Source organism: Myotis daubentonii, chromosome 14, assembly GCF_963259705.1.
Source record: "Myotis daubentonii chromosome 14, mMyoDau2.1, whole genome shotgun sequence".
Classification (NCBI taxonomy): Eukaryota; Metazoa; Chordata; class Mammalia; order Chiroptera; family Vespertilionidae; genus Myotis; species Myotis daubentonii.
The window spans coordinates 19,249,887-19,262,229 of NC_081853.1; the positions used below are offsets into that span (position 1 = coordinate 19,249,887).

A 12,343-nucleotide genomic window follows, 5' to 3' on the forward strand; every position below is an offset into this window, starting at 1 on the left:
AGGAGATTTTTACTCTTCAGTATTAGTTGAGACACCAAAGTTAATTTGGAACAATAAAATAGTAGTAATCTAGTTCCCCCATTCTGGGAAGGCTTTTGGGATACCATGCAGCAGGAGTTCGTTGGGGAAAGCAGGTTCTCAGTGGTCCTTTAGGGTGTAACAATTCCAAAGACGACAAAGAGGGGAAGGCAGTTTTTACCTATCCTTTATAAATCTTTCTGAAGTAGGATTGGCTAAGTGGGAGGGGTGGGTTGGGAATACACGAGCCAGCAGCTTGGGTTACGTTGTAACCAGCTTGGGTGGCTGTGCCATAATTTGTCTTCTAAACTGTTTCTTAGAAGTAGAATTGGTGAAGAGAGTGGACAGGAAAGGAAAGAAAGGACTAGTAAGGTTAAGAAAATAGAGGGATAAGCAGAAGGATCAGATAAGGTGAAGCATCACTGAGATCATCCCTTCAGCCTAGTAATTGAGTAAAAGCTGTGGCCTTTACTTTTGTTGTTGTTTGGGCTCTAAGATTTGAACAGGTAGAAAGAGCCTGGAGAGCACAATCTGACTTCCTCTGACACCTCTCATCTGAGGAGATCAACTTTTGATTTTTGGTCAACTTCAATTATTTACTTCAAGGAACATACCATGTAGGAAGGGCACAGGGCAGTGCATGCACTCTAGGCTTTATGAAATCCTTCAAGGACATTCCTCTAACATGTTTAACTTTACATATTGTGATAAGCTAACATTTGATAAGAAAATAGAACTTTGCTTTGTTTCTTAAACATAGTTTCATTTAAAATGTGTAAGCATAAGTTAAACATGAAACTAACAAATCTTGCAACCTGACTTCTTATAGATCCTTAAGAATTTTATATGCAACTAGAGGCCCAGTGCATGAAATTTGTGCACTGGGGGGGAGGGGTGTCCTCAGCCCTGTCTGTGCCTTCTTGCAGTCTGGGAACCCTCAGGTGATGTCCGACTGATGACTTAGGCCCGCTCCTGGTGGGGAGCGGGCCTAAGCCGTCAGTCAGACATCTTTAGCACTGCCGCGGAAGTGGGAGAGGCTCCCGCCCCCGCCGCTGTGCTTGCCAGCCTGAGCCCAGCTTCTGGCTGAGTGGCACTCCCTCTGTGGGAGCGCACTGACCACCAGGGGGCAGCTCTTGCATTGAGTGTCTGCCCCCTGGTGATCAGTACACAACATAGCAACTGGTCGACTGCCCTCTGGTGGTCAGTGCACGTCCTAGCGAGCGGTTGAGCAGCCTTAGCATGTCATTAGCATGTTATGCTTTGATTGGTTGAACGGCTTATTGGACGACCAGACACTTAGCATATTAGGCTTTTATTATATAGGATAAGATATAATTGTATTACTTATTTATTTTTATGATTGTGTTATTTAGATTGCAAAATTAAGAGAGCTTATAATAAGTCCTTAAAAAACATTCCTCTAGAGAGGATTTGAAATCTTGCTCCCCAGCATCAGTTCGGTTCAAATAAACTTTTATAAAATAACAACAACAAAAAGCATTCCTCTACTTCATTTCTAAGCACAGATATCTTGGGACCTTTAATTTATGTGATTCTGTGAATGTAGATTTTATATGTGTATTTGTTAATCCTCATCTGAGGATATTTCTTTATTGATTTTTAGAGAGAGTGGAAAGGAGGAGGAGAGACAGAAAAAAACATCTATGTGAGAGAGACACATCGATTGGTTGCCTCCTGCACGTGCCCTGACCAGGGAATGAGCTTGCAACCGAGGTATATGCCCTTGACCAGAATTGAACCCAGGACCCTTCAGTCTGTGAGCCGATGCTCTATCCACTTAGCCAAACCGGCTAGGGCTGTATGTTTAGTTTTGAATTTCACAAAGCTGCTCAGTTGATTAAGATGGTCAATGTCAGTGTGCTTCCTTGTCTTCTCATAAGCTGGATACTTTCACCTATTAAGCATGCCTGGCTTTTTGTCTTTCAGCAATATCCAGACTATTATGCAATAATTAAGGAACCTATAGATCTCAAGACCATTGCCCAGAGGATACAGGTATGAAGATGACCATATGTAAACATATGTGGTTTAAGGTAGATTGGCCTATGGTCTTATGGAGATTTAGAAAATGAGAAGTAAATGTCTCCGTAAGGGATTATCACATTAATGTAATGTAAACAAATAAGAGTGGTAAATCACTTCCCCAAGTCATCAAGTAGTAAGGAGAAGAATTAGGATTTGAATCCAGGCAGTCTGTCTCCAAAGTCTATGCTCTTAAGCCCTATACTGTTACTTCCTCTCTACCGAGTAGGTGCTTAGTAAATATTAATTGAGTGGATGACAATGAATGAGAATTAAAATTTGATTATCATAGGTTAAGGAAGGTATAGGAAAAATGAGCTAAATTATACCCAAAATCTAGCTTTTAGAATTTGAACTAACAGGTTATTTTCCTAGCTCTGCTTTTTTTTTTTTTTTTTTTTTTTTTTTTTTTTATAAATCCTCATCCAAGGATTTTTTTCCCCATTGCTTTTTAGAGATAGAGTAGAAGGGAGAGAGCAGGGGGGGTGGGGAGGCAGGGAGAGGGGACAGAGACAGACAGACAGACAGACAGACATCAATGTGAGAGAGACACATCAATTTGGTTGCCTCCTGCATGTACCCTGACCAGGGCCGGGGATCAAACATGCAACCCCAGGTACCTGCCCTTGACTGGGAATTTACCCGTGACCCCTTGGTGCTTGGGGTCAATGCTCTAACAATTTTGAAATACTGGCCAGGGTCCTAGCTCTGCTTCCTATTAGCTATGTCACTTTGGTCAGGCGACCTGCCTGCTTCCTCTGCTGTATGCTGAATGTAGTATTACTGCTTCACAGAGTTGTAGAGGTCGGTAATAATGTATGTGAAACATCTCCTAGAGCATCTATGAGATGTGGCCTTGGTAATGTGAGTGACTGATCCACCCAGGGTAAGGAGGGTTTGGGGCTACTAGCAGATAAAGCAGAAAGGAAAATGATGTGCTATATGGTGTCATTGAGAAAGGAGCCTGAAAGCACAGTGATTTGCCGGGAGGGAGAAACTTCCTTGGCTTTAAACTCTAAATGAGTAGGAAAGAGTAACAAGGTAGAAATTACTGGTACCATAGAAATATTTACACTGAATGTTACAATACAAATTCCCTCCTGGTTTTTCCCTCCAGCAACCTAATAGGTGCTACTGGGAGTGACTTAATCTCCTAGAACCTGAATCCCTACGGTTTCTAACATCTATCTAGGGATAAAATGTTTTCATAATACAGAAAATCAGAGTGGGTCTTTAAACGCCCATACCTCAGCCCCAGTCTTCACTCTGTGACCTCTCACCTTATGTCCTTTTTCCTTCCGAAGCCCCACAGAAGCAACTCCTTTCACCTCGTATGTCCTTTTTCCTTCCGAAGCCCCACAGAAGCAACTCCTTTCACCACGTTCCTAATCAAGATCTTTGTCCTCTTACGTCTAAATAATTTTAACAGTCTTTACTCCCTCTCTGATGAAAGGCTCTCTAGTCCTCTCTGCATATTGCTTCCTGACCCTAGCTTTCTTCCTGTTATTCTACTACCCAGAGAGTTGTCACTAGTTTTCAAATGCCTGCTGAAGCAAGTTGCAGCTCCTTGGGCCAGTTCAACAACAATAAGCTCTGGCTAATTTAAGCAGAAAGGAATCCATGAAAAGGTATTAGATAGGTCATGGAATTAGATAGAAGGAAGGTGAGAGCGCTATGGGAAATAGAACTCAGGCTGTCATGGCACAGGTTAGGTGATACGCAGTCTCTTTGTGTTGCCATTGTTGTTACCACTGTCATTTGTCAATTTGTGCTCTGGATACCCGCTGCTCCACTCCTGTACGCTACTCTCCTTCAGGAGTTAGGAATGCATTCCTCCATTCCCTTGCTGTTGTCTTTAGTCCCTCAAGGCTCAAGCATGAATTATTTCTCCTTGCCCTTGCTGCCAGGCTGCTGGCAAAGCTACTATCTGCCCACTTTTACCCTCCGTTGTGAAAGGTAGGTCCTTCCCTACCACCTGTGTTGGCATTTCCTACAAATAAAAAGGGTGCTCAGATATTGGGTATCCCTACAAGGCAAATAAATAGCTCTTCTGCTTAGCCTGGCTCTCTGTACTCTGCCTCATTTTCCCTACTCTACCTACGCAGTCTGTGCTCATGGTTTTATCCTTTATCCTTCCCCACCGTCCATTCTCCTTTATTTGGTTTCCTTAGTCTCTCTAGAAGGTGTCTGTTAATTTCTGTGTCCTCATGAGTACCTTTTGAGTAGAGAGTCTCCCTCCTTTCTTTCCTTTGTAAATTGAGGCAATTATGAGTCTCCTGGGTTATTTTGGATTGAATAAGCATCAAGATATGGGTACGCACAAATGTTAACATCTGTGCTAGACTTACCTTATATCAGAAGTGGTCCATAAAACTAGAGGAGTTTTACTTCACACTGTTAAGTCCACCTTAATGAATTAGTATTAATGAAGCACTTAGAACAGTGCTTGGCACCTAAGTAGGCGCTATGTGTTTGCTAAGTAAAACAACTTTTACCTTGATTTTTTTAAAAGAAATTGTAACTTATTTTTATGAGAATAATTTAGCTCTGGTTTTGTTAATTACGTCAAAAACTTGTTTGTAAATGGACAATATTAATAAATTTTTACTTTAACATATTGTTCATGTGTACTTTCCAATAAAGACTTGGAACATAGTGGCAATTAAAAAATATGTGGAGTTCTTTTTTTTTTTTTTTTTTTTAAGGTCATACTGATTAACTTTCAATAAGAGGAACTTGTATATTTTGTTGTTTACTGTAGAATGGAAGCTACAAGAGTATTCATGCAATGGCCAAAGATATAGATCTTCTAGCAAAAAATGCCAAAACTTATAATGAACCTGGTTCTCAAGTATTCAAGGTTAGTTTTTTTTTTGTTATTACGATTTTTTATTGATAAGAATAGATACCTTATTTTAGAGCTAATAATAACAACTTTATTGAGATAAAATTCATACATTGTGCATTTCACCTAATGAGTACTATTTAATGGCTTTTAATTTATTCACAGAGTTGTGCAGCCATCATCACAGTCAGTTAGCAGTCAATATCCATTTCCTCCCAATGTCCCCAGCCCGAGGCAACCACCAATCTACTTTGTCTCTATGAATTTTCCTATTCTAGACATTTCATATTAGCATAATGTTTTTAAGGTATACATGTTGTAGAATGTGTAAGTACTTCATTCTTTTCACTGCTGAATAATATTCTATTATATGTACATACCATGTTTTATTTACCCGTTCATAGATGCTAGGCATTTAGTTTATTTCTACTTTTTTGGCTGTTATAAATAATGTGCTACGAACATTCATGTATATTTTTATGTGGATATATTTTCATTTTTCACAGTTACATACCTAGGCATGGAATTTCTTGGCCACATGGTAACTATATAGTAACTTTTAGGAACCACAAATTGTTTTCTAAGGTAGCTGCACCATTTTACATTCTTACTAGCAATGTGGAAGTGAAATTTCTCCACATCCTCACCAACTTTGTTTTTTATTTTGTTTTTATTTTTACTGTAGCCATCCTAGTGGATGTGAAATAGTAGCTCATTGTGGTTTTGATTAGCATTTCCCTAATGATTGGTGATGTTAACATCTTTTCATTTGCCATTCATATATGTATCTTTGAAAAAGTATCTGTTCAGATCCTTAGTCTATTACTTAATTGGGTTACCTATGTTTTTATTGTTGAGTTGTTAGATTTTTAGATAGTCTAGCCCTGTTAAATGATTTACAAATATTTTCTCCCATTCTGTGGTTTGTCTTTTCACTTTTAAGATAGTGTATTTTGATGCACATACATTTTTAATTTTGGTAAGTCCAGTTTGTCTATTTTTTCCCTTTGGTTATTTGTAGCTTTTAGTGTCTTATCAAGAAACTATTACCAGTATTGTAATAACTATGTATGGTGCTAGGTAGGTACTGGAAATATTGGGGGGAACACTTTGTAAATATTATCTAATTATCTAATCACTATGTTTGTTGTAAACCTGAAACTAATCTATACTAATGAAAGGATAATATGCTAATTAGACTGGGTTACTGGCCATCTTCCAGACGTCCAACTTCCTTCTAGGCCAGTGGTTCTCAACCTTCTGGCCCTCTAAATACAGTTCCTCATGTTGTGACCCAACCATAAAATTATTTTCATTGCTACTTCATAACTGTAATGTTGCTACTGTTATGAATTGTAATGTAAATATCTGATATGCAGGATGGTCTTAGGCGACCCCTGTGAAGGGGTCATTCGACCGCCAAAGGGGTCGCGACCCACAGATTGAGAACCGCTGTTCTAGCCAAAACCACGGTGGTGGGGGACTGAGGCAGAGGCGGTTAGAGACCATCAGGCTGGCAGGGGAGGGCAGTTGGGGGCCATCATGCTGGCAGGGACATCCCCCTAGGGGTCCCAGATTGGAGAGGGTGCAGGCTGGGCTGAGGGACACACCCCCCACACGAATTTCATGCACCGGGCCTCTAGTACAAAAAATATGGCGTGGGGGAGCGGGATTAAGTCAGTCTAGGTCAGTGGTTGCCAACTGGTGGTCCATGGACCACGGGTGGTCCATGAGATCCAAAAGGTTGGCGACCGCTGGTCTAGGTTTAAAACAAAACAAAGAAACCATTACCTCGTTCAAGGTCATAATTCTTAACATCTGTTTTTTCTAAGAATTTTATCGTTTTAGCTTTTACATTTAGATCTTTGATCCATTTTTAATTAATTTTGGAAACATGAGGTAGGTATTAGATAGGAATCCACATTCATTCTTTTACATGGGATAATTATTTTTCCTTGCACCTCGTGTTGAAAAGATTATTCTTTCCCCCCATTGAATAGTCTTGGCACCCTTGTTAAAAATCAATTGACTATACATTTATAGTTTTATTTCTGGATTCAGTTCTATTTCATTTGTGTCTATCTTTATGCCAGACAAGGTTTGTTTTTTTATCCACCTTTTTGTTAAATACTGATTTAGTCCCTGCATTTAAACCACATACATATAAAAAGTAATCTGTGTAGTATAATAAATACAAAGAAATATAATGACTATTTCGTTGCTTTGCAATTCCCTCAGAAGTTTTATAGTCCTATAATGAGCAGTTGTAACATAAAAATTTCTTGAATTAATAATATATCACTGGGAATATAGCACAGGATGCTCAGAAAATCTTTTAGGAATAAAATATTGAGACTTTCAGAATGCTAATTCAAATACCATTGCTTTTGATAGTCAATGTTAACCTTTCATTTTATCTTTTAAGAAACATTTAGTGAAAACCAGGAATGAATTTGCAGTCCTTGTATTCTTAGTCCTTGATTCAACATTTTAATTGTGTAATACCAAATGTTGACGCAGTTAAGAACTACTTTTTGATGTGATTATTTTCTCTAAAGTAAATTATAGGGAGAAGGGAAACTTTGGCTTTGATGTATTAGTAATCTATTAATTTAAGTGAGTACATTCTAAGTTTAAGTGGATAGTCTTTAATGTTAGAAGTTACTTTTGTTTCAATTTTTAGGTCAGTGTACACAGGTAGAGTTCATTGTATTTTCGTAGACTTCATCATATTTTCACCACTGTTTTTCCTTGTTCATCATTAGATCTTAACTAATTGTGAAAAAGCTAGGAGGCTTTTAAACTTATATTTAAATAAAAAGATGTTTTGGAAGCTTGTGGAAAGGTTAGAGGATGCAGCTTTGTGGCTGTTGAATGAAAGGCTACTCCGGATGGAAGGAGTGCCATAGAAAATGTCCAGTGTACGATAAAGAGTATTTTAAACTGTCCTTTTTTCGATACTTTTTGTAAGACAACTAATTTTGTCTTGACAGGATGCAAATTCTATTAAAAAAATATTTTATATGAAAAAGGCAGAAATTGAACATGAAATGACTAAGTCAAGCCTTCGAATGAGGTAGGTTTAAAAATGGCTAAAATCTGCCCTGGCTGGTGTGACTCAGTTGGTTGAGCGTCGTCCCCGTGCACCAAAAGGTAGCGGGTTCGATTCCGGTCAGGAACACGTGCCCAGGTTTGGGACTCGATGGTGGAAAGGGGTAGCCAATCGATGTTTCTCTCTCACATTGATGTTTCCCTCTCCCATTTTCTCTCTCTATAAAAAAATCAGTTAAAAAAGCAATCTCTAAAACCCTTGTGCTTTTATTATTTGCCTAATCTTCTAGCTAGTGAAATCAATACAGTGGAAAAGAAGAAATATTTTACATTTCAAGATTTTATTTATAATGTGGTTCTGAAGAGAGTAGGGATAACTCTTAACCAGCACCTTCATTGCAGCTGAAGGGCTTTATTTAAAAAGAAACAATTTTAAGACTTAGCATCACTATATGCTTTTATTGCTATATATTTATATTATGCATGTATGTTATATGTATAGTTGTATTTTGTGTATAACATGTTACACACATGATGTATACTATATGTAATATAAGTAATTTTATGATATTTGTATATAATGTGTAGTAGATGTTTATATTTACAGTAAGAGTATTTAGCCAGTTGTCAGAAGATCTAAAGTCTCATCCTATCCTGGCTTTTCCTTGTGTTAGGACTGACTTTGAACAAATCTTCTGGAATTCTGTTTCCTCCTACTTGAATGGAAAGGTTGAGTGGCTACTTTGGAATCTTTCTTCTGACCCTGACATTTGCTTGGTTACCAGATCCTCTGATCACTTTGGTGACAATAAGCTCTGTAGTACCAGCTATGGTACATTCCCCTGGTTATGGAGGTTCAGAACTATTTGAACTTTTCTATTTAGACAAGAAGAAAATGGTTGTTTCCTTTTTGTTTACCCAGCATTCTGATTTTAGCTGTCAAGTTTCTGAGTTGTTTTTTAAATCTTATCTCTGGATAGGACTTCATCAAATTTGGCTGCAGCCAGGCTGACAGGTTCTGCACACAGTAAAGGCAGCCTTGTTGAAGAGAGAAATCCCACTAGCAAGTATTACCGGTGAGAGAGAATGAGTGTGTTTAGTCTGAGAGCTGACCCACGTTTATGAGGATAGGCATACTAGTGTTTGCTTGATGGCTATCCTGAAGTAATATTTTTTGGGTATAGCTGGGTTATTATGAGAATTTGTTATCAGTACCTTATTTAAAAGGTTGAGATATTGCCCTGGCCAGGTAGCCCAACTGGTTAGAGCATCATCCAGATATGCCAAGGTTGCAGGTTCCATCACTGGTTAGGACACAGGCAAGAAACAACCGTAATAAGTGGAACAACAAGTTGATGTTTCTCTCCCCCTCCCCCTCCCCCTCCCTCTCCTTTCCCGGCTCCCTCTCACTTTCCCTCTCTCTCCCCCTCCTCGCCTTCCTCCCTCCCTCCTTCACTAAAATCAATAAAGAGAAAGAAAAGTTGAGGTACTACTTTAGGCCTGACCTCACCTCTTAGAAAATATTTAAGCAAAGTTATTTGTTGGGTATGTTTAATATTACCAGTAAAATGTGGTAAAATCTAAAAGGTTTTGTGTTTGTGATAGAATTTGTGTTCATTGTAAAGTATGAGCATCTTAGAATTAACCAGTAATAATTAATGAATCTTTATTTTTCATAAAATGAGAGAGTAGTGTTGCATTTATATTAAAAACAAATTGCAAGTAGCCTACTTTAGGCTTTCTAACACCACTCCCTCTTTTTTAAGAGAAAAGTACTGGATAAAATTGATTACAGAGAGTATAAAAGTACAAAGATAAATTGAGGAGGCAATTAAATAGAAATTCTTTTTCTTTGAATGTTTTGTTAACAGTTCCTGCTTCCTATAAAGGAAACAAATTACTATAACATCTTTCCATGTCTTCTAATTGTTTGTTTCTATTTGTAGGAATAAAAGAGCAGTCCAAGGGGGTCGTTTATCAGCAATTACCATGGCACTTCAGTATGGCTCAGAAAGTGAAGAGGATGCTGCTTTGGCTGGTAGGCATTAGGCTGTGAGACTATTTCACTGCCTTATCAATGGGTCCTGGATAAGGAAAATTGCAGTGACTTTGGTCTGGCTGAGAGTTTGTCAGGTTTGAAGTACAAGCTATTTTGTGGCATTTTGATTTCACTCTTTGGTTGGCAAACTTATCAAAAGCTTATTGCTTTATTTTGTGTTAAAGTTTGTATTTGAGTAAATAAATACTTTTTTCAACACAGTTGGTTTGACAACATTAGCAGATCCTGGTTTGAAACCTGTGATAATGAGACTAATTACAACATCAGGGAATCCCAGGAAGACATTCACGTTATCTTAGACTAGAGGCCCAGTGCATGGATTCTTACACCAGTGGGGTCCTTTGGCCTGGACTGCGGGGATAGGGCTGAAACTGGCTCTCCGATATTCCCTGAGGGGTCCCGGATTGCAAGAGGGCACAGGCCAGGCCAAGGGACCCCACTGGTGCATGATCGGGTCCAGGGAGGGACCACAAGAGGGCTCCAGGGCGTGTCCGGCTCTTCTCGCCCAGTCCCAATCTGCCAGACCCCAGGAGCAAGCTAACTGGCCGGAGTGTCTGCCCTCTGGTGGTCCGTGCGCGTCATAGTGACTGGTTGATGGATTGAACAAACAGTTGGACACTTAGCATATTAGACTTTTATTGTATAGGCTTTCCAGGTTATTGACTTAACAGTTTCAGTAGGCAATAACTTTTTCTCAGCTATAGCTTATGGCTTAAAGATAGATGTAAATTATAATCAAAGCGCATGGTAAATTGCCATTTAAACAAGTCTAACAGAGAACATTGAGCACTAAAAATGCATCTAAGAGTACACAGTTGGTTAAATAGCAATCTAAACAACAGCTAGCCCATATAATAGAAGAGTAATATGCAAATCGCCCAAACAGTGGAACTACCGTTCAATATAATGTGCACTGACTACCAGGGGGAAGACTCTCAACGCAGGAGCTGCCCTCTGGTGGTCAGTGTGCTCACACAGTGGGTGCACCGCCCAGTCAGAAACAGGGCTCATGGCTGGTAAGGAGCTACCCTAACCCTAAGCCCCTCCTCCTCCCCTGCCAGCCCCCCCTCAGTGCATCTCGTGCACCAGGCCTCTACTAGAGATATATTTGATGTCACTGTCAGTCTCTTAAGTGTGATATAGTATTTTTTTTATTTTATTGTAGATTTTTTTATATGTAGAGCTAAAATTTGTTTCATAAAGTTATTCTGGCATTTCTTTTGATTTTATAATCAAGTGTGATACAACAGATTTTTCCAGCTGTATGTTGTTTTGTACTAATTCTAAAAATTTCATAATTACTGTAAACTTATTAGAGTGAATTTAATTTTTTGATACTTATCTACAGAATTAAATTTTTTTAATTTAAATTAAGCCTTGTCTTATAAAAATTGAAAGAAAATTGCTCTTCATTAGCTTTTTTTGCTGATTATAAAAGTGACACGTGTTTTATGTTTAGGTTTCCTTCTGACATTTGGTTAACTTCATTAACCTTATAGCAACATAACAAATTGAGGGAAAACCACACCATTTACAAAATTTCTAAATAGTATTCATTGCCTTTTTTCTAATAAGTAGTACTGTTGTCACAAAAGGATTATTACTTAGTCACTTCAGCTATTAAGAAAAAAAAGTAGTTGCCAATGGCCAGGAAGATTTACATGTACATTGTCTTCTAAGAATTTTATAGTTTTAGCTTTTACATTTCAGCTCTGAGAACCATTAAAGACTACTTGTTCCTTTTCTTGGCCAAACATACAGAGCAAGAAGTCTCTGAAGAAGGCACATTTTAAAAGATAAATTACTTTTAACCTTTTGTTTATTTGTTTTGTAACCTTTTAAAAATAGCAAATTTACTAGGTAACATTCTACTCTATTTCTATATAACATTTCTCTCTCTAAGTAAACATACAATTATACTGAGAATTACTAACATCATCTTTAGTGAAGGGTAGAGCTTATTCTTTTAAAATAGTATTCTCAAACATATAGCTTAACCTGGAAGGTTGTTAAAAGAACTTTTCAAAGTATGGTTCTTTACCTTATAAATACATTTTTTGTCTTTCAAGCTGCACGTTATGAAGAAGGAGAGTCGGAAGCAGAGAGCATTACTTCATTTATGGATGTTTCAAATCCTTTTTATCAGCTTTATGACACAGTTAGGAGCTGTCGGAATAACCAAGGGCAGCTAATAGCTGAACCTTTTTTCCATTTGCCTTCAAAAAAAAAATACCCTGATTATTATCAGCAAATTAAAATGCCCATATCACTACAACAGATCAGGTAAAATATCTTCTACATCACTTGGTATAAATTTATTTTCTTGT

The 12,343-nt window shown here is 38.1% G+C and overlaps 1 protein-coding gene across 38 annotated transcripts in view; it reads left to right on the forward strand.

Moving 5' to 3' along the window:
- The window catches only part of PBRM1 (polybromo 1), a 126,230-nt gene that overhangs the window by 25,850 nt on the left and 88,037 nt on the right, over positions 1-12,343 (forward strand). For 32 of the 38 annotated variants that reach the window (XM_059663326.1, XM_059663328.1, XM_059663314.1 and 29 more), the window contains 6 exons: positions 1,966-2,034; positions 4,823-4,921; positions 7,900-7,982; positions 8,938-9,033; positions 9,904-9,995; positions 12,086-12,299. In XM_059663326.1, the coding sequence (XP_059519309.1) occupies positions 1,966-2,034; positions 4,823-4,921; positions 7,900-7,982; positions 8,938-9,033; positions 9,904-9,995; positions 12,086-12,299 (653 nt within the window). The remainder of the gene's footprint in view (positions 1-1,965; positions 2,035-4,822; positions 4,922-7,899; positions 7,983-8,937; positions 9,034-9,903; positions 9,996-12,085; positions 12,300-12,343) is intronic. The other 6 variants (XM_059663332.1, XM_059663333.1, XM_059663335.1 and 3 more) reach the window with 1 other exon arrangement.